At 44.8% G+C, this 22,752-nt stretch overlaps 1 protein-coding gene across 1 annotated transcript in view; it reads left to right on the top strand.

Annotated features, from left to right (window-relative positions):
• zmym2 (zinc finger, MYM-type 2) overlaps positions 1 to 22,752 on the top strand; it is a 170,926-nt gene that overhangs the window by 143,041 nt on the left and 5,133 nt on the right. Inside the window, exons 18-24 of the mRNA XM_085999145.1 lie at positions 1,159 to 1,293; positions 4,919 to 5,013; positions 5,563 to 5,737; positions 11,060 to 11,217; positions 14,426 to 14,540; positions 16,206 to 16,448; positions 17,790 to 17,910. Of these exons, the coding sequence (XP_085855271.1) occupies positions 1,159 to 1,293; positions 4,919 to 5,013; positions 5,563 to 5,737; positions 11,060 to 11,217; positions 14,426 to 14,540; positions 16,206 to 16,448; positions 17,790 to 17,910 (1,042 nt within the window). The remainder of the gene's footprint in view (positions 1 to 1,158; positions 1,294 to 4,918; positions 5,014 to 5,562; positions 5,738 to 11,059; positions 11,218 to 14,425; positions 14,541 to 16,205; positions 16,449 to 17,789; positions 17,911 to 22,752) is intronic.

Raw genomic sequence — 22,752 nt, forward strand, 5'->3', positions numbered from 1 at the left:
TGGAAACTGAGTCCTGAGAGAGCAACTGGGGAGGGAGAGAGCGAGAGGACAACACAAAACTGTAGGGAAGGAGTATTCATGTCGGCCTATGATGTGCGCAGTTGTATAATGTGTTTTGTTCCGGGAGTTGTTTTGTGCTTCTCCCTGAGGTCTGAGCCTCCCCTCCCTGATGCTGGGCTTCAGTGGTGAGGTGTGGGAGTCGGTGACTGAATTAGGATTGGTTTTGCTTTTATTTATTATTTTCGTAACCTGCTGTGTACTGTAAAAAGTCATATTGCGGGAGGAGCAGGCCACCCTTGCCCTCCTGATCCCGGCCACTACCCACCCTTCACAATCACCGCTACTCACCCTTCACGGTCGCCATTACCCTCCCTCCCAATCAGCGCTACCCTCCCTCCTGACCACCCCCCCCCCCTTCCCAATCCCCTTTAAGGACTTGCCTGAGGGCCACTGCTGGTGTCACAGCCGCCCAATTTTTGAGTTGTGTTCTCCGGTGAGCTGCCTGGTGATGCCCAGTCGGGTGCTGGGGTTGTTCCCTGTGTGCGCATTACTGGGCGCCAGTGTTTAAGCCATGTGGCCGCGCAGTGGTCTGGAGGTCCCGCTGAGGCTGCTCAACAGCTTTTAAATGGAAAAACCATGCATGTGCAGAAATTTTAATGGGCCGCACAGCCCATTAAAGGGGCCAGCACCCAAAAAAATTAGCAGGAACATTGCTGGGCACACTCTAATTTCTAGTCCGTGTTTTCCAAAGATTTAACGCAGAGTAATTTCCTAGGGACTTGTTCAAGAGTCTGATTATAAGAAGCCTGGGAGCAAGTTTCCCACCCAACCTTTCACTTACATTTGGTGTACATCCAACAAGGAAGCAAGAAAATGAGCATTGTCATTACGATTTATCCAAACCTGACCCGATTCCTTCTCTTGTTACAATATATTTTCCCTATTTTGACCATTTGACTGGCTTTGATTGTGGAATATTGTTGACTTGAATTTGGATTCCCAACAACAATTTATCTATTTTTAATTGATTACATTTCAGGAAATCCGGTGTGACTACCATGTCACCTGAAAAATGGTTCAAAAGTATACAGAAGTGTATAATTTAGTCTTGATAAACTGCAGCACTTGTGATGAACTATTGTGAAAATCTATTCTTAGGTATTGACAACGATGAGAATGGTGAAAGTTTCTTGGATGTTTTTGGGACCATTAAAGATGACCTAGAAGAGCACCCCAATATGCCTGGTAATCAATACGAACTTGGACTGGACTTGGAGATTGATTTTCCAAGAAGTATGTTCCTTAAGTAAAATTACACTAATTATAATTATTTTATTTTCAAATTTATCTTTGTGAATATTTAAGAATGTTTTCTCCACAATAACCTCATTTTAGTGTTGTAAGCAAATAGTTTGAGATGTAATTATGGACAGCTACTTTTAAATCATGCACGCGCATGTATTTATCCGAACTGTGTTTACTTTCATAACCTATGCAATAACCCAAACCCGCTCCCAGATCACCACCGAGTTCAATGCAGAAAAATGTAAAAGTAATACATTTTGGAAATAAGAATAGCGAAAGAAAATATACCTTAAATGGTAAAATTATAAATAGTGTAGAGGAGAAGAGGTACCAGGGTTTGCAGATACATGGGTCATTAAAGGTAGTAGGATAAGTAGAGAAGGTCGTAAAAGGGTGAACGAGATCTTTAGTTTTGTGAATAGTGGCATAGTTACAAAAGCAAGGAGGTAATGTTGAATTTATACAAGACCTGCATTAGGCTGCAATCTCCGTAATCTATACAGTCTTGGGCAGTCAATTATTTAGAAGGACATAAAATAAGTAGAAGCAGTGCAGCATAGAATCATCAAGGTATTATCAGGGATAAGGGTTTAAAGTCATGAAGAGAAGTTGAGGCTTTTTACCCTAGACCTGATGAAGGCCTTAAACATTATAAAGGGTTAATGATGGATAAATTAAATAGTGACATTCTTTCCAGTACTGGGAAGGCACAAATTTGAGATAATTACAAAAATGGGGAGGTTGGAAAACAATTCTTCACATAGAACCTAATGTCGATTTCTCAAATCACAAACTGTGTCGAAGTAGTGTCATAGAAAGACTTGCATTTATATAACACCTTTCACAGCCACTGGACATCTCAAAGCGCTTTACAGCCAATGAAGTACTTTTGGCGTGTAGCCACTGTTGTAATGTGGGAAACGCAGCAGCTAATTTGTGCACAGCAAGCTCCCACAAACAACACTGTGATAATGACCAGATAAACTGTTTTTGTTATGTTGATTGAGGGATAAATATTGGCCAGGACACCGGGGATAACTCCCCTGCTCCTCTTCAAAATAGTGCCATGGGATCTTTTACATCCACCTTAGAGAGCAGACGGGGCCTCAGTTTAACATCTCCTCTGAAGGACAGCACCTCCAACAGTGTAGCACGCCCTCAGCACTGCACTGGGGTGTCAACCTAGATTTATGTGCTCAAGTCCCTGGAGTGGGACTTGAACCCACAACCTTCTGACTCAGGCAAGTGTGCTACCCACTGAGCCACAGCTGACACTACGAGTCCATAAATTCTTTTAAAACAGAGTTAGCTGGCTGCTTGAAAAGAGTGAGCAGAAAAGTGACTTATCGAGAAAATGGCCTTTCTGTGCAGTAATATTTTATAATTCTGTCAGTGTTGGCCTGCAACAAAAATGATTGGGAAGTCTGTTAGAATAGCCAGTTAACTTTTCCTTGCCAAGTTCCCGCTCGCTAACCTCTGACTGGAGTCAAGAACTTTTTGAGATGTGAAGAATTGCATATGTTAACCTGGATCCTCCTACTCCACACCATTTTGCATTGGCAGTCAAAAGTGCTTCATTACTGATCTACATGACAAATTATTATTTGATTTCTACATATTAAAATATAAGGGGGCAAAATTGGGTCACGCCCCAATAAAGTTAGCACCCCAGCGCCCGAAATTCACTGGTAACGCCCCAAGAGGGGGCGGGGCGCTACTGGACGTGCCCCGCCTCCCTCTTTGGGCACTGCGAGTGCACGTCGCGCCACACTACTGCAGGCCTTCCTCCCCTTATTAAAGGGGAGGGGCCTAGCGCAGCATGACCTGGGGCCCAGCTGGGCCACCAGGGATCGGAGTGCCGGCAAAAGAGCCCGGCACCTCCCCTTTAATTTGCGCCGCCCCGGCCACAGGTAGTCCCCTTTGACCCTGTTGGACATAGCGTCCAGCGTTATGTCAGGGGTGCTACCAAAGATCGTGGCCTGGGCGTGAGCAGGGCGATGACATCATCGCCGTAGGCGCAACACCACGGGACACTAACGGTTAGCGCCGCCGCTAACCTCCCGCTGAATTTCGCGGGAGGCGTTACCAGAGCTGCGCCCAAGCACTAGTTGCTTTGTGCTTCGTTAGCGCCCTCTTAGGACGCTAATGGGAGGCGCAAATCAACTGAATTTTTCCCCCTAAATGTCTAGGTTTGATTTAAGTTTGCCTTTATCCAATCTTTGCATGGGAATGCTGGAGTTAATATTTTCTAACTAAATATAACTTGGTACGCTCCTGATTTAATGGTCTAAACACAGTTATTAAATTAATGGATTGAGCCAAGTTGCAATAGCGTGTCTGACTTAATCAGGTAATGCAGGGCCCAGGTAGAAAAGTTAATGTGGCTATATCTTGGGTCAACGTGTGGAGAGTTCCTCTTGAAGCTAGCTGTAAGGTATCTGCTTGGTGCAATTTGCATGCTTTTATCAAGCATTGATGTTTTGATCTGACCACTCAGGCCAGAAATCATTTTGGCACAGTCGAACTGGAAACAAGATTGAATAGGTAGTTGCACAGTCACACCTCCAAATATCTGCACTATTGGTGTACTCATTTGTACCTGGCTGGTGATTGAACACGGACGGATGTTAGATCAGCCACTTTGCAGTGCATTTCCTCTTTTTTTTAAAGTAGCTCATCCTGCACATAAACCTTCTGTTCAGTATGTCCCTCATTTCCCTTTGTGACATAGAATCTACAGAAACAGACCAGTTGGTCTATGCTGGGGTATATACGCCACACGAGCCTCTTCTCACCCTGCCCTTTCTCCCTTGTATATGAATCAAGCTTCCCCTTAAATGTATCAAAGCTATATGTTTCAATCACTGGCAGCGAGTTCCACATTCTCACCACTCTCTTTGTAAAGAAATTTATCCTAAATTCTTTATTTGATCTGTTAGTGGCTATCTTGCATTTATGCCCCCTTGTTCTGGACTCGCCCACAAATGGAAACAGTTTCTCCATGTCCACCTTTATCAAATCGGACACCCAAAACAGTCCTTGTACTCTGGGGTCTAACTATTCCCTCACACTTTAACCATGTGAAGTGTATGCTGTACTTAAAAGTACAGCATACAGTTCATGCTTGCAGTAAAAGTACAGTGTGTACTTTTTTAACACAGTATTAAAATTATGAAGTGTTTTGGTAGACTGAATAGGGAAGGCTATTTCCTCTGGTTTGGGAGTCATCAATTTAAAATTCTCACTAGGACAGTGAGGAACTGGATTAGGAGAAATGTATTTAGTGTTGTTGGAGTATGGCATGCTTTGCCATGGGGAATGGTTGATCCAGACACCTTGCATCTTTATTTGAAGTATGGTGTCACTTTTTACATTGCAGGTCGCAATGCTACCTCCCCTTAATGGAGAGAAGTGAGGTTTCCATTTAGAACAAGGTCTTATAGGCACTAAAGCTGGAGACAACCATCTGACCAAAACAGTATTCAGTGGGGCAAAATTCTTAAAGGGTGTGTGTCCAGATAATTTCTCTGCCATAGGATTGGTGATGTTTATGGCATTTTTTTGTTAAGATCATCCTTCATGTACTAGCAAAGAGAGATTTGTGTGTTAACAGCTGCAGAAGAGTTGGATACTGAGAGTGAATATCTGTTACCCCCAGTATTTGGGGAAGAATATGAAGAACAGCCCAGACCTCAATCTAGAAGAAAGGTATGGGGATATTTCCTTCAATCTAATTGCAATTTTTCATGCTTTATACTTCAATATGAAAGTTTAACTTAGTCTTCTATTTTTAACAATATATTAAATGTTACGTACAATTTTAATTAATTATAATGTGTATAATGAGCCTAATTATCTAGTTTAAGAAAATTTCACCCCGGTCATCTGCATGTATTGGTATCAAAGTATCCAGATTTTCTTTGTCTCTGCATCGCCTTATCTCATTTTACTGTATCTATAACATCCTACAGCCATTAATCTTCATTACCATCCTTCCCCTGGCCATCTTTCACCAAAGGAAACAAATGAGGAAAAAAGTATCATTACTTTTGTATTCATTAACAAATAAATTACAGATCTATATGGGGTTATTTATGTTTTGTATGTACACTGCCATTTGTACACTTATTGACTAAAACTAACTTGGGCATTTAGTAGATCTGTACTTCACAACAGTGCATTATTCTTTGCTTGAAGCATCTTGCCCTGTAGCACCAGATTACTTTAAAATGTCACTGATAAGTTTTACTTTCATAGGGTACAAAGCAGAAGGCACTTTCTGATAATCATTCCCAAGATGGTAGCGTTGCCACTCCTGAGATTGGTTTTACATTAAGTTACATTTATGGTATAAATGCATGGAAGCATTGGATTGTAAGCAAGAAAGCAAAGAGTGAGGATACCGTCGAAATGGATGGATTTAACTCTGCATGTAAGTTGCATCTATTTTGGTCACACTTTGATGATACCTAGTTATAGAGCAGTTCTATTTTCACTGAGCAGGATAGATGAGCTGTATCTCTTAGTCTGAAATTGATTGCCTGGTAGGTAACAGGAGATATGGTAAGGCAGGATCTGGCCAAAGTGGACTGGGAGCAGCTACTTATAGGAAAATCCACATCAAAACAGTGGGAGACTTTCAGAAGGGAAATAGAGAGAGTACAACGCCAACATGTTCCTGTAAAGGTCAAGGGTGGGACCAACAAGCAAAGGGAACCTTGGATGACAAGGGATATACAAAAATGCATTAGGAAAAAAAGGGGGGCTTTTGGCAATTACTAAAGACGGAGGAAGCCCTAGAGGAGTATAAAAAGTGCAGGGGCATACTTAAAAGAGAAATTAGGAGGGCGAGGAGGGGCCATGAAATAACACTGGCGAGCAAAATAAAGGAAAATCCTAAGATGTTTTCTAAGTATATTAAGGGCAAGAGGATAACCAGGGAAAGGGTAGGGCCGATTAGGGACCAAAGTGGCAATCTGCGTGTAGAGCCAGATGATGTAGGCGGGGTCTTAAATGAATTTTTTGCATCTGTGTTCACTATGGAGAAAGACGATGTAGACATAGAAATCGGGCAAGGGGACTGTGACATACTTGAACATATTAGCATCGAGAGGGAGGAGGTACTAGTGGTTTTAGCAGGCCAAAAAGTGGATAAATCCCCAGGCCCGGACGAGATGTATCCCAGGCTGTTGTGTGAGGCAAAGGAGGAGATTGCAGGGGCTCTGACACAAATTTTCAGAACCTCTCTGGCCACAGGGGATGTACCAGAGGACTGGAGAACAGCTAACGTAGTACCATTATTCAAGAAGGGTAGCAGGGATAAACCAGGGAATTACAGGCCAGTGAGCCTAACATCTGTGGTAGGGAAATTATTGGAAAAAATTCTGAGGGACAAAATTAGTCACCACTTGGAGAGGCAAGGATTAATCGGGGATAGTCAGCATGGCTTTGTCAAGGGTAAATCATGTCTGACCAATCTGATTGAATTTTTCGAGGGGGTGACTAGGTGTGTGGATGAGGGAAATGCTGTGGATGTGGTTTACATGGACTTCAGTAAAGCTTTTGACAAAGTCCCGCATAGGAGACTGGTCAAGAAGGCAAGAGCCCATGGGACCCAGGGTGCCTTGGCACGTTGGATCCTAAACTGGCTGAGTGGCAGGAGGCAGAGGGTGATGGTCGAAGGTTGCTTTTGTGACTGGAAGCCTGTGTCCAGTGGGGTACCTCAGGGATCGGTGCTGGATCCCTTGCTGTTTGTGATCTACATAAATGATTTGGATGAGAATGTAAAAGGTATGATCAGTAAGTTCGCAGATGACACGAAAATTGGTGGGGTGGTAAATTGCGAGGAGGAAAGCCTCAGGCTACAGGACGATATAAACGGGTTGGTCAGATGGGCGGAAAAGTGGCAAATGGAATTTAACCCTGAAAAGTGCGAGGTGATGCATTTTGGACGGACAAATAAGGCAAGGGAATACACAATGAGTGGTAGGACCCTAGGAAGTACAGAGGGTCAGAGGGACCTTGGTGTACATGTACATAGATCCCTGAAGGCAGCGGAACAGGTAGATAAGGTGGTTAAAAGGGCATATGGGATACTTGCCTTCATTAGCCGAGGCATAGAATATAAGAGCAGGGAGGCTATGATGGAGCTGTACAAAACGCTGGTGAGGCCACAGCTGGAGTACTGTGTGCAGTTCTGGTCGCCTCACTATAGGAAGGATGTGATTGCTTTGGAGAGGGTGCAGAGAAGATTCACCAGGATGTTACCTGGGATGGAGCGCCTCAGCTATGAAGAAAGGCTAAACAGGCTGGGGTTGTTTTCCTTGGAGCAAAGAAGGCTGAGGGGGGGGACCTGATTGAGGTGTACAAAATGATGAGGGGCATAGATAGGGTAGATAAAGAGGAACTTTTCACCTTAGTAGGGGGGTCAATAACAAGGGGGCATAGATTCAGGGTAAGGGGCAGGAGATTTAGAGGGGATTTGAGGAGGAACTTTTTCACCCAGAGGGTGGTTGGAATCTGGAACTCACTGCCTGAAAGGGTGGTAGAGGCAGGAACCCTCACAACATTCAAGAAGCATTTGGATGAGCACTTGAAATGCCATTGCATACAAGGCTATGGACCAAATGCTGGAAAATGGGATTAGACTGGACAGGGATTGATGGACGGCGCAGACACGATGGGCCGAAGGGCCTCTTTCTGTGCTGTAAAACTCTATGACTATGAGATAGACAGATAAGGGAAACAAAGCAAGAAAGAAGAACAGGAAATTGAAAAACAGAAAAGTTAAATAAGAAACAACCCAAGAAGAAAAAGGGGAAAGAAAGAAATGAGGAACAATAGTAAGAACACCAACAAAAGAAAAGGAAAAAATCAAATTGAGAAAAAATGATGGGAAAAATAAAGCAAATATTTTGAAACCCAGGTACTAATGCCTACAGTTAAATTTTACAAAAATCCCAGTGATTGCCCCCATGTACTGACAATTCCTACAATTCAGCATTAACGGGGAATCATTTCCACATCATAGCTAACAAAAAAAAAGTTACAGAAGTTTATCAATCAGACTCCGTCTTCTGCCGGTGGTTATAAATAAAACTCTTTTAAAGAAATTCATTAATTTTACAATGTTGCACCAGAAAGGCTTCTTCCACATCACCCTTCTAGCAGTGATAGTGGACTGATCTGAAATTGTAGTTCTACATGTGTATACTCTGCTTTACAGCTGTGACATGGTGAATTGAATTTTTACACACAGAATTTAGTACATTTGTTACATTTTGTAAATTTACTTTTCAAAAAAAACTTTTTTTTACTGTGATCTACTTTTGGTCACTTTCCTTTTTCTGTATATGAATTTGCTGTGGAATTTAGTCCGTGATGTAAAGAAAGCTGTTGTCCAGTATTCACACTGATTTCTGATTTAAGATGCCAGATATTCCGTGATTTAGATTTTGATTCTGACTGAATGATAACTTCCACCTAAATCTCTCTTAATGAGACAAAAGTACAACAACAATGTGCATTCATGTAGTGCCTTTCATGCAAAGAAATATCACAAGACATTTCATAAATAGACAGGGGTATGTACGGTAGCATAGTAGTTATGTTACTGGACTAGTAATCCATGAGTTCAAATCCCACCATGGCAGCTGGGGAATTAAAATTCAGTTAATTAAATAAATCTGGAATTATACATTATCAGTAACGATGACCATGAAACTACCGGATTGTCGTAAAAACCCATCTGGTTCACTAATGTCCTTTAGGGAAGGAAATCTGCCGTCCTTACCTGGTCTGGCTTATATGTGACTCCAGACCCACAGCAATGTGGTTGACTCTTAACTGCCCTCTGAAATGGCCTAGCAAGCCACCGCCAAGGTGGCTCACCACCATCTTCTTGAGGGCAATTGGGCTATAAATGCTGGCCTTGCTGGCGATGTCCACATCCCGTGAATTAATCATTTAAAAAAATAACCAAATAAGCAGCGAAATAGGTGGAAAAGGAGAAATTAGAAGAGAGCTTGGTTAAAGAGATGGTTTTTAATGGTGGAGAGGGTTAGCGAGGGTTTTCCAGAGAATGGGACCAGATGCTGAAATGGTGGGGTGAAATGAAAGGAGGATGCATAAAAGTCAAGAGGAATGGAGCATTTAGGGGGTGGGGTGGGTGGTATAGAGCTACAGGAGATTGCAGAGAAAGCTTGGAGTGTAAACATGGAGGGATTTATAGATGATAAATTTAATGCAAGGAATCATTGTAAGTCAGCAAGTTTGGGCATGATGGACAAGTGGGACTTAGTGTGGAACAGCATAAATATGGCAGGGGTTTGGACAAATTGCAGTTTATGGAGCATGGGAGGATCGTATTAATGTAGTTGAGTCGATGACCGGCAATGTTATAAGAACATAAGACGTAGGAGCAGGAGTAGGTCATTTGGCCCCTCGAGCCTGCTCCGCCATTCAATAAGATCATGGCTGATCTGATCTTGGCCTCTTGATAACATTACTGTGAAGCAGCTTGGGACGTTTTACTATGCTAAAGGTGCTATATAAATGCAATTTGTTGTTGCTGTTGGTTATGAAGATAGCCAACTGACAACAGTGTACTGCAGCAGCTTCACCTCTCAACTTTGGTGCAAAGAAAACCATTCACAACATCTGCTAGCATGGAGGACAGGTACGTATTTAGTTGGGGTGAGTTTAAGGAAGCAGGAGATATGTCTCGTGAACAAAATGCGCAGGAGAGAACAGGAGGGAAATTGGGGATCAAACTGCAAAAATACTGGGATAAGGGCTAGATTGGGTGGGAGACAATAAAGAACCACTTCTCTGCCGCATTACCCAGTCTGCTGGGAAAAGCGTCAGAAATCAAAAATGTAAAATAAAATAAATATAATATATATAAATATGAAATTTTTAAAAAGAGCTGGAAATGTAGCATTTTTAATGGTGTTCAAAGCTAAATGTATTTTTAGTTTTTAAAAGAAGTGCTTGATGGCATCTAGAAATAGAGTTGGAATGATGTGTCTCATTCTGTTAAGTCATGCAGAAAAACTACAGAGCAACTGCAAGCCATATGTGATGTGATGTGACTTGAGCCATAGTGCACTGCACCAAAGTTGAGAGGTGAAGCTGCTGCAGTACACTTGTCAGTTGGCTATCTTCATAACCAACAGCAACAACAAATTGTGTTTATATAGCACCTTTAACATAATAAAACGTCCCAAGCTGCTTCACAGGAATGTTATCAAACAAAATTTGGCACCGAGCCACATGAGCTATTAGGACAAGTTTTAAGGAGCATCTTAAAAGAGGAGAGAGAGCTAGAGAGGCGGAGAGGTTTAGGGAGGGAATTCCAGAGCTTGGGGCCTAAGCAGCTGAAGGCACGGCCGCCAAGGGTGGAGCGGTTAAAATCGTGGTTATGCAAGAGACCAGAATTAGAGGAGCGCAAAGATCTCGGAGGGTTGTAGGGCTGGAGGAGGTTACAAAGATAGGAAGGGGCGAGGCCATGGAGTGATTTGAAAACAAAGATGAGAATTTTAAAATCGAGGCGTTGCCAGACTGCGAGCCAATGTAAGTCAGCGAGCACAGGGGTGATGGGTGGATGGAACTTGGTGCGCGTTAAGATATGGGAAGCAGAGTTTTGGATGAGCTTAAGTTTATGTAAGGTGGAAGATGGGAGGCCGGCCAGGAGAGAATTGGAATAGTCAGAAGCGTAACTTGAATGAAATTATTTTTTCCACTTTTCCTTTAGTATTAACAAAGTCAGCACAGTTTAAAGAGGACCTATTGTCATATACTGCAGCAGAGCTTGACTGTGGATTGGCTGAGTTTGTAAAGGAGGTTCGAAGGCCAAATGGGGAGTGTTATGCACCTGACAGCCTATATTATCTATGTCTTGGAATCCAACAGGTTAGTTAAATACAGAAATTTTGCTTATAAGTAAATCGTTTCACATTGTATTTGCTGATGTATTACTGAGTATGTTCTGTTTGGTGTTTACTGTTTAATAATAGAAGCCCTCCTCGCTCAGCAGAAACCTGGCAGGTGGGCAGTTAAAATCGTCCTGGCTTTACCTGTCCGAAAGCCGCTCTGGTCACAACATCTGCAATTTTAACCTGCTCTCCTGAGCAGGCAGCAAGGACACGTACCCGGGGCCAACAGGGTCTTTCTTTACACATGCACGTTGTGGCCCGATGACATCATTGAGACCCGACTGTAATTTTAACTCTGGCCTGATCAGGGACTCCTGGAGTTAAAATCGGGGCCAATATATTATTGTTATTTTTTGGGGGTCTATATAGGCTTAAGTTCCAAATGCAGCCCTTCAATTGGTTCCATCATGACAGCGCTCAGTTGACGAGCAGTATTTTAGTTTGGTGGAATGCCTTTTGATCAATTTTCTCTTTTCTCAGTATACATAAGAATAGAGGAGCATGGAGCCTGGTTTACTATTTTGTTAGCTATGGCAGCGCTTTATATTTTTCTGCCAATTCCCTGCTCGTTTTCCAAATCTTTTCTTCCTAAGTAAATATCCATCTCTCTTTTAAATACCGCAATTAATTCTGCATCTATCGCCTTCTGGGAGTGTACTTTCCACATTCCACAGCCCTTGGTATTAAGACATTTTTAACCAGCTTAGTTCTGATTTTAAGATTATGTTCCCTTGTTCTGGATTCCCATACTGGTAGGCAGTTATTCGCCATCTACCCTGTCCATTCCTTATTTTAACTACCTCAATCAGCTCCGCTCTTAACCTCTAGAAAATATAACCCAAGTTTACCCAGTCTCTCTCAATAGCTAAGTTCCTTCATACCATGTATTCTTGTAAATTGTCAATCCACTGTCTCCAAAACTAGTATATTCTTCCTAAGGTGGACCCCTCAAAACTGAACACAGTACTCCAAGTGTGATCTGACCAGCACACTCTTAACTGCAGTTGTACGTACTTGTTTTTATTTTCCATATTTTTTCCGATGCAGCTTGAGTTCACATTAGCCTTTTTTGATTGTTTTTTGCACCTGTTATTTTTATGTCCTGGACACTTAAATCTCTTGGTTTATCTAATACTCCCTACACCCTTCCCCACCCTGTAATTTTCCTATTTGATTATGCTCCCTTCTGCCGTTCTTGTGTCCAAAGTGTATTATCTCACACTTGATTGTAAACTGCATCTGCAATCATTTCTATCCACTCACTAAATCTATTTGTGCTTGTGCAATTTTCTGTTATTCTTCACAGTTCACCATACCTCTGAACTTAGTATCATCTGCAAGGTTGGAATACTCCCAAATCCAGATCTTTTATGTATAGAATGAAAAGCTGTGCCCCAGCATTGATCCCTTGGGCAGACTTTTCCACCAATCTGAGAATGTTCCTTTTATCCAATACACTGCCTCCTGACTCCCAACCAGCATACGCATGGGCTAAGTTGCCAGGATGAATGTAGTGTATTTTGATGAGGGCTTTTGCACTTTATGAAAACTATTGTGCTACTGGAACATACATAACTGTGTTATACCTCTGTAAAAACAGTATAATTTTTTGCTGACATCTCTTTCCATTGGCTGATTTTGTTATATCCTTAGTGGGGTCATAATGGTGAAAATGCTTCCTGTTCTGTAATGCAAATTCTCAGTGGCTGTACTAATAGTAACAATAGTGACTGTAAAGATTACTTTTTTTAGTGACCCAGGTGTCTGACACAAAAAATCTCATCACCATGCCTAAATGTCTACAAACCATAAACTGAGAAATCCATATAAATGGAGTTTCCATATGTCTGATGGAGTGCACGCTCTCTCCCTGAAAGAATACACTCCATTTAAACCCAGAGAACTTGGGCACATTTAGGGACCCAATGTGCATCTGGAGTTTAACCAACTAAAACACACACAGCACTGGTGAGCTTCCCATTGTTTGTCCAGCTAAGATAATCCTACCTATCAGGGCATTGACTTTTACAGAGTTATATAAAATCACATGGGAAAGAATCCCAGCACCCAGTTACAAGAGCTATTCCTTCAGGCTGCGCCAGTGATCCATGCTGGCCGGCCAATGACCAGTCTATACCCTGACTTCATTCCTTCCCAAGGAGGGTAAGCATAATCACTAGCTGGTTGTGTAAAGATTATGCCAATTCCAATAAACGTACCAATGAGAAAGTTTCCAGAGCTCTTTAGATACATGCCAACTTTTCATCCTTGCTATCATTTATGGAAATATTTCTCAACAATTTGAGAGCAGAAATTAGAAACTTTTGAATAATTTGAATTCCGTATGTGATGTCTGGCTATTTCTCTGCATTATAAAGGAACTTGTTAGGTTAAGGGATTGGCTTCTAAAATGTTTTAAATAGTTGTAAACTTAACATTTTTGTACCCTAATGGAGGTTTAAAGTGTATTTCTAGTTTGCACTTCAGCTTGCACTTGCTTTTCTGATAAATATTTTCATCGTTATAAGCTGGCTATGTACAGAAATAGCTCTAGTTTGAAGAATGTTGTGGTACAAAACCTTAATGCAAGCACTTAAGCATCTTTATCACTGAAGAGCTCATTATTTTGCTTTCTAGCAACAGGCCTGTTTTACTGATATAATTGTGAAGTGGAATGTTTAAGAACCCAGACACACGATTTCTTGGAATCGATTCCAGAGAAGTCATTATCATTTACAAGAGCCATCCCTAAGATTCATTCTTGGTACAAGTTCAAAAGAGCTGCCATTCTTATCCAGAAGATGATCAACACACTGGAGAAAACCCTGGAAATGGACAGTCTTCTGGTCATACTTTCACCAGATTGCTAGAAAGAACTTTGCTTTTGATACTGATTTATTTCAGAATCCGTTTTAGTGTGACATGCTAATCTCTAGTATGTGTTGAACTGTTGGTCCATTTTCCATAATGCTTTTAACATGACTGAACTATATTCATATGTTCATATTGCTTTTTGACAGCACATTACCAAAGGGTTCATTTGAGGTCTGTTTCATTACGGAACAAAGTTCTGAGCTAATAACATAGCACTTGTTTGATAGATGGCACTGCGAAACATAAATCCACCTTTGACATTTTGGTTTATTGCTCACAGGATTATTGCAGTTTTATTTTTCCTTCCACAGTATCTATATGAAAATAATAGGAATGATAACATATTTAGTGACCCCTGCTACCAGGCCTTTAATGAAGAATTTAACATAATCTTGAGAAGCTGGCGACCAAGTATTCTACCAAACGGTAAGAAACTAAATAATGTTTGTATACATTTCTCCACGTAAGTTGTACATTAATTTTGCTGTGTAGGTATATAGAAAGATTTAGAAAAAATCTAAATACTTTTGAAAGTGTATAAGATACAAGCATTATTTAAACTGTTAAGATATTGGGTCGCACTTGCACTTGTGGATTCACCTACAATCCTAATTTTGCTTGTCTGTAATTGAACATATATTGTATTAGAAATTAAGACCAGGATTAATTAAACTGACTTTCTTTTCAAAGATTTGCTAACAAAGTTCCATTGCGCAAATTCCTATGACAAGCAAGAATTGCAACTTTTTATTTAAACTTTATGCAGTCACTCATGGAAAAAATAGTTAAATGCCACTTTTTTATTGCCTGTTCCTCAAAACATGAAAGCATTTACCAGGGTAAAACATAGTTCTGAAAACAGCTGCAAATGCATTACTTTAATGTCCACTTCAAAGTGAGTTACATGCAGCTCCTAATGTAAGATTGTTCAGTAGAACACCCTAACTATAATAGCTATTTAGCAATGTGATATTTTCCATACACCGTTTCCCCATTCGAACACCTGACCATCATTAACTGCTCTTCTCTGCAGTTGCCTCCAGAATGTCGATTCATTCGCAAATAAGGCCCTTGACACTCACCCTCTTATTGTGGATTATTGCATTGACATCGTTGCTTTGATGGAAAATGGGCTCTCCTAGCCCTGAGCCTGCGTCTTTCTCTAAAAACATAGGAACAGGAGTAGGCCATTCAGCCCCTCGAGCCTGTTCTGCCAATTCAATGAGAATTTCTTGAAGCAACAGTGTCTCTTTACCCCCTCCTACCCACTTCTTGGGTGGATGACTACAAATCCTAATTGTAAGTGGAGGTTGCACTTGTTTTAAAGATTGAGGTGGTAATTTTTGTGGCAGGTAGCCTTGCATAGAATGTGGTGCTCTGACCCAAAGAAAATTGTTGCTTGCCTTTTTTATTATAATGGCATCCTGTGTATGCCAAGTGATGATGCATTTTGACGTGGTTAGTTTTTTTTTAATTGTGTGACCTTGATTGCAAACGAGCAAAATTATTTGATAAATGAAGTATCAAACTGGAATTTTGCATGTTTATAATGTTTAACAAAGTTAATGATCTTATAGTTTACTGGACAAACATACTATACATGATTAGTAGGCTACCGACCATAGAGCACATATACCAGAAACGCTGTTTACGTTTGTCACAGTCCATCATCAAAGACCCTACCCACCCCAGCCACAGTCTGTTCACCCTCCTGCCATCTGGGAGACGCTACAGATGCATTCGCACCCGTACGACCAGATTTAGGAACAGCTTCTTTCCCAGGGCTGTCATCCTACTGAACTCCACAAATAAACTCTAATAGCCTGCACATCTGCCAATGCACTTTATTATGGTTATGTTTATGTTAACGTATTACAAGCCAAATGTATGTTGAATGTTTAAATGTCTTAATCTAAATGTACACTCTCGGGAGCCGCAAGCCTACATTTCGTTGTACCGCACTTGTGCACTAACAATGACAATAAAGTTGATTATGATTATGATTATACATATCAGTATCTTATTATATCATATAAACATATGCCCTGTTGCATGATTTGTAAATGTTGATTTCCTTTGGCTGCTTTTTAGGGTCAATATTTTCACGTGTTGAAGAGGATTATCTATGGAACAGCAAGCAGCTAGGGCCACAATCACCATTTGTTCTTCTTAATACTTTGCTATATTTTAACACTAAATACTTTGGGTTGAGAACCATTGAGCAGCATCTGAGACTTTCCTTCGGAAATGTTGTCAAGCAATGGAATAAAAACTCTGACAATACAGTATGCATTCGATACGAGGTACCTGCTTTGTGTACAAATGACAATCGAGGTAAGGCGTTAGTTTGGATAATTAAAAAAATTCTATATATTGGGAAACTCTGTTGTCTCTTCAACGCATAATAAAGATTCTTTTTTATGTTTCTATGTTTCTATTCTCCCCATATAATCCAATAGACATGTTTCTAAGCAATTTTTTCTGTTGTCTCAAGATAGCTTTTTTAGATATCTACAAGCTAAGACAGCTATAAATAATGTGTTGTGAAACATATAATTCATCGCCATAAGTTCATTTTATAAAAAAAAATTCTCTGATGCCATATAGTATGCCCTCTAGTGGGCTGAACAGTAAAAGTCAATCATAGATTGTACACATTGGGAAACATATTGGGGTCGATTTTAACTTTTGGGCGGATTACTGGGACTGTCAGTCAAAGCCCTTTTTAGGGCCATGCCTCATATAAATGGAACCGGCAAGCTGAGGGCGCCAAACAGGAATCCCGATGGAGCTCGTCGGATTCAGGACATCCCAATATTGGGTGGCTTGGAGGCTGCCAGGCTGGCAGCAAAGTAAATCCAGGAGGGGGATGTCACTATCACTGATTGGAAGACGGGGTGGTGGCTGGGGGTTGGGGTGGAGGCAGAGATGGCTATGGCCCAGATTTTTTTGCTCCTTCTGCAACTACAAAAATAATTTAAAATTTACATTTCCAGGGCCTCTTCGGCTCCATCACCAGTACAACTGTTCAGAGAGTGCACGGTGCATGCTCCAACGAGTTCTGTCCTAAAATGGCAATCAGGGGACCTATGGACATCATAGACCCCCGATTTGCATAATAAAAGGACCCAACCGCCTGAAACAGGCAGGCGCTTCATCCACCCAATGGTAGGCTCCTCTGAAAGTGGCAGCTGGCCGATAGCGTTAACGGGCAAAAAAAGTTTACCAACCCCATTTTGAGTCCATTGCGCCCCATTAACGCCAATACCTGTATTGGCAAATTCAAATTGCCCCATAACTCTTAATTAACTCAGCAAAAATAGTTCACCTCCTTTGAGAATTAAAGTTTGCTACAATAACAGAAAACCCTGTGTATAAATTTGGAGCACTGAATGCTGCTGTACATTAATTTTGACTCTGGAAATAAGTTTGAAACCACACTTGTATCTATATTGAGGCATGTGCACATATTGGGTTTTCTTGGATTGAACACTGAAACCCACAGGAATCCTACTTAAAAATTGAAATATAGTGCGATGCATGCCAGCAATTCTAAAACTGTGGATGAGAATCCGAAAGTAAGAAGCACCAGACAAGCAGCTTATTGATTTGTTTGTATAAAAAACATACTTAAGCAGTATCAGCAAATTTGATGGCATTATATTGTGTTTTCAGACAAAATTACACCAGGAAAGAGAAAACGTGAGGAGGATGATCCTGTATTTGAACAGAGAGAAAACTCGGCCAATCCGTCAAGATGTCCTGTAAAAATGTTTGAGTGCTACCTCTCGAAGTGGTAAGGTTAAAACTAACAATTTTTTGTCTTCATTGCACGTATTCTTTTATACACTTAATTGGCTTTGCTATGAAGGAAATTGTTTTTTTAATTCATTCTCAGGATGTGAGCGTCTGCCAAGATCAGCATTTATGGCTGTAACTATTTGTAACACCAAAGTTCTGATTGGTTCCCTTGGAGGACAAGACACACCCAGCAGTTTGTCTAGAATGTGTACTTAGACCCTGCCTGCCTGAGTAATCCAGGTCTTTGCAAGGTGTAATATTCATTCACTGTGACAGCCAGGCTCCGGAGCTCACAGTGCTAACACTACTGCTTTCAGCGAACAGACAGGGCCCACCCTCCCGGGTTAGGAGCACACTCACTGCCGAGTTCAGATAGGAAGGGGTGAGGCCATGAAGGGATTTTAACATGAGGATGAGGATTTAAAAATCAAGGTGTTGGTGGACAATTTTCCCCCTAATTTATTTTTTTGGGGGTGCGCGGTCCCTTTAACAGGCTGTGCGGGACATCCAGACAGCTGCACAGCTTAGCGAGCACAGGGATGATGGGTGAATGGGACTTGCTGCGTGTTAGGATACGAGCAGCAGAGTTTTGGATGAGCTCAAGTTCATTGAAGGTGGAAGATGGGAGGCTGGCCAGGAGAACATTGGAATATTCGAGTCCAGCAAATAACGCACAAATGTAATGTTATGCGACCAACACAGAATACGCTCTCATTTTCTAAATTCATTTATTTATTGCCCATCCCTAGTTGCCCTTGAGAGGGTGGTCGTGGGCTGCCTTCTTGAACCGCCACGGTCCGGGGGTGGTGTGGGGGAGGAGAGAGAGAAGGTGGTGCAGGTGTAAAGGCAGGGTGGAAGTGGCAGAACATGATCCAGGCCTAACAGAGTGTAGGCGAGCAAGATCTATCTTCCCATCTGGATCACGTTCTTGCTCTCATCCCACCCCCTCCTTTTTGACCTGGATCACGTTCTACCCACCACCTACTGTTCTCACCGTGTTCCCCCTCCAACAAGTTCCTGACCATCTCCCCCTTCTCCGAGCTCCTCTCTTCCCACCCCCCCTCGATCCCCTCTCCTCTCCCTCTTTCGATCCCCTCTCCTCTCCCCTTTCGATCCCCTCTCCTCTCCCCCTCCGATCCCCTCTCCTCTCCCCCCTCCGATCCCCTCTCCTCTCCTGTCCCCCCTTCGATCCCCTCTCCTCTCTCCCTTCGATCCCCTCTCCTCTCTCCCTTCGATCCCCTCTCCTCTCTCCCTTCGATCCCCTCTCCTCTCTCCCTTCGATCCCCTCTCCTCTCTCCCTTCGATCCCCTCTCCTCTCTCCCTTCGATCCCCTCTCCTCTCTCCCTTCGATCCCCTCTCCTCTCTCCCTTCGATCCCCTCTCCTCTCCCCCTCCGATCCCCTCTCCTCTCCCCCTCCGATCCCCTCTCCTCTCTCCCTTCGATCCCCTCTCCTCTCTCCCTTCGATCCCCTCTCCTCTCTCCCTTCGATCCCCTCTCCTCTCCCCCTCCGATCCCCTCTCCTCTCCCCACTCCGATCCCCTCTCCTCTCCTCTCCCCCCTCCAATCCCCTCTATGTCTCCCCCCTCCAATCCCCTCTCCTCTCCCCCCTCCGACCCCCTCCCCTCTCCTCTCCCCCTTCGATCCCCTCTCCTCTCCCCCTTCGATCCCCTCTCCTCTCCCCACTCCGATCCCCTCTCCTCTCCTCTGCCCCCTCTGATCCCCTCTCCTCTCCCCCCTCCGATCCCCTCTCCTCTCCTCCTTCGATCCCCTCTCCTCTCCCCCCTCCGATCCCCTCTCCTCTCCCCCCTCCGATCCCCTCTCCTCTCCTCTCCCCACTTCGATCCCCTCTCCTCTCCCCCTTCGATCCCCTCCCCACTCTCTTCCCCCTTCGATCCGATCTCCTCTCCCCCTTCGATCCCCTCCCCACTCTCTCCCCCCTTCGATCCCCTCCCCACTCTCTCCCCCCTTCGATCCCCTCTCCTCTCCCCCCTTCGATCCCCTCTCCTCTCCCCCCTTCGATCCCCTCTCCTCTCCCCCCTTCGATCCCCTCTCCTCTCCCCCCTTCGATCCCCTCTCCTCTCCCCCCTTCGATCCCCTCTCCTCTCCCCCCTTCGACCCCCTCTCCTCTCCCCCCTTCGATCCCCTCTCCTCTCCCCCCTTCGATCCCCTCTCCTCTCCCCCCTTCGATCCCCTCTCCTCTCCCCCCTTCGATCCCCTCTCCTCTCCCCCCTTCGATCCCCTCTCCTCTCCCCCCTTCGATCCCCTCTCCTCTCCCCCCTTCGATCCCCTCTCCTCTCCCCCCTTCGATCCCCTCTCCTCTCCCCCCTTCGATCCCCTCTCCTCTCCCCCCTTCGATCCCCTCTCCTCTGCCCCCTTCGATCCCCTCTCCTCTCCCCCCTTCGATCCCCTCTCCTCTCCCCCCTTCGATCCCCTCTCCTCTCCCCCCTTCGATCCCCTCTCCTCTCCCCCCTTCGATCCCCTCTCCTCTCCCCCCTTCGATCCCCTCTCCTCTCCCCCCTTCGATCCCCTCTCCTCTCCCCCCTTCGATCCCCTCTCCTCTCCCCCCTTCGATCCCCTCTCCTCTCCCCCCTTCGATCCCCTCTCCTCTCCCCCCTTCGATCCCCTCTCCTCTCCCCCCTTCGATCCCCTCTCCTCTCCCCCCTTCGATCCCCTCTCCTCTCCCCCCTTCGATCCCCTCTCCTCTCCCCCCTTCGATCCCCTCTCCTCTCCCCCCTTCGATCCCCTCTCCTCTCCCCCCTTCGATCCCCTCTCCTCTCCCCCCTTCGATCCCCTCTCCTCTCCCCCCTTCGATCCCCTCTCCTCTCCCCCCTTCGATCCCCTCTCCTCTCCCCCCTTCGATCCCCTCTCCTCTCCCCCCTTCGATCCCCTCTCCTCTCCCCCCTTCGATCCCCTCTCCTCTCCCCCCTTCGATCCCCTCTCCTCTCCCCCCTTCGATCCCCTCTCCTCTGCCCCCTTCGATCCCCTCTCCTCTGCCCCCTTCGATCCCCTCTCCTCTCCCCCTTCGATCCCCTCTCCTCTCCCCCTTCGATCCCCTCCCCTCTATCTCTCCCCCTTCGATCCCCTCCCCTCTTTCTCTCTCCCCCCCCCTTTGATCCCCTCTCCTCTCCCCCCTTCGATCCCCTCCCCTCTATCTCTCCCCCCCTTCGATCCCCTCCCCTCTTTCTCTCCCCCTTCGATCCCCTCTCCTCTCCCCCCTTCGATCCCCTCTCCACTCTCTCCCCCTTTCGATCCCCTCCCCTCTATCTCTCCCCCTTCGATCCCCTCCCCTCTTTTTCTCTCTCCCCCCCCTTTGATCCCCTCTCCTCTCCCCCCTTCGATCCCCTCCCCTCTATCTCTCCCCCCCTTCGATCCCCTCCCCTCTTTCTCTCCCCCCTTCGATCCCCTCTCCTCTCCCCCCTTCGATCCCCTCTCCACTCTCTCCCCCTTTCGATCCCCTCCCCTCTATCTCTCCCCCCTTCGATCCCCTCCCCTCTTTCTCTTCCCCCCCCTTTGATCCCCTCTCCTCTCCCCCCTTCGATCCCCTCCCCTCTATCTCTCCCCCCCTTCGATCCCCTCCCCTCTTTCTCTCCCCCCTTCGATCCCCTCTCCTCTCCCCCCTTCGATCCCCTCTCCACTCTCTCCCCCCTTCGATCCCCTCCCCTTTCCCCCTTTCGATCCCCTCTCCTCTCCCCCCTTCGATCCCCTCTCCTCTCCCCCCCCTTCGATCCCCTCTCCTCTCCCCCCCCTTCGATCCCCTCCCCTCTTTCTCTCCCCCCCCTTCGATCCCCTCTCCTCTCCCCCCTTCGATCCCCTCTCCACTCTCTCCCCCCTTCGATCCCCTCCCCTCTCTCCTCTCCCCCCTTTGATCCCCTCTCCTCCCCCCTCGATCCCCTCTCCGATTTCTCCCCCCCCCACCCTTTGATCCCCTATCTTCTCTTTTCCTCCCCCCCGTCGATCCCCTCTTCTCTCTGATACTGGGATTACAAACTCCTGCTGGGTTTCAGTTATGGCTACATCAGATAGTGAGGCTGGAAAAACTGCACCACCAAAGGGTCACTTTGAACCGTTATTCTCTCGTTTTTTTCGAGCCCTGGTTACAGAGCTACAATATTTGGGGTAAACGTACAGATGCCCACCATTCAACCAAAGATGACAGTCAAAGTTTTCACCTCCCAATATCATTTTCCTCTATCGGTGTTTGGGCCCCTGGCCCGGAACTCCCGCTTACTCATTGCGCCATTGGCAATTAAAACCATATTCGAGCACTCCCCAAGGCTACCCCTTCGATCCCCTCTCCTCCCCTCTCTCCCCCCCCCCCCCCGGCTTTGATCTCCTCTTCACCTCCACATTCAGTCCCCTGACCTTCTCTGCACGAAGCTGAGTGAAGCGTGGCGGTGCAGGCCGCAGCTGCCGCACCATTGGGTACTGCGCATGCGTGACCGGATCGAGTGCGTGTGCAAGGTACCAAACAGGCGCAGAGAGTCAAAAATGCATTGCAAATAATCACTCCAAGCATTTATTGCCCATCGCTAGTTGCCCTGAGAAGGTAGTAAATTAGTGCAGACTGTAGTTTATAGCTACTACTGTAGTTTCCATTGAGATACAATTTGGTTCACAGCTGTCTAGTCTGGTGTGCATCAACTTGTAGCAATGCTCAGGGAAAAACAGAATGCTGTACTAACATAGTAATAGGTGGAATTAAATTTCAAAGTAGGACTGCTAACAAGGGCTTTAAAAGATGGAACTACAGAGTAAAGCATGATACTCATGAGTTTTACGTTATCAAAATGATAGTGTTGCTTGGGGGTGGGGGGGAGGAGGAAGAGCTAAAAGCACC

Source organism: Somniosus microcephalus, chromosome 10 (genome assembly GCF_052327205.1).
Source record: "Somniosus microcephalus isolate GS21.2 chromosome 10, FLI_Smic_1.0, whole genome shotgun sequence".
Taxonomy (NCBI): domain Eukaryota; kingdom Metazoa; phylum Chordata; class Chondrichthyes; order Squaliformes; family Somniosidae; genus Somniosus; species Somniosus microcephalus.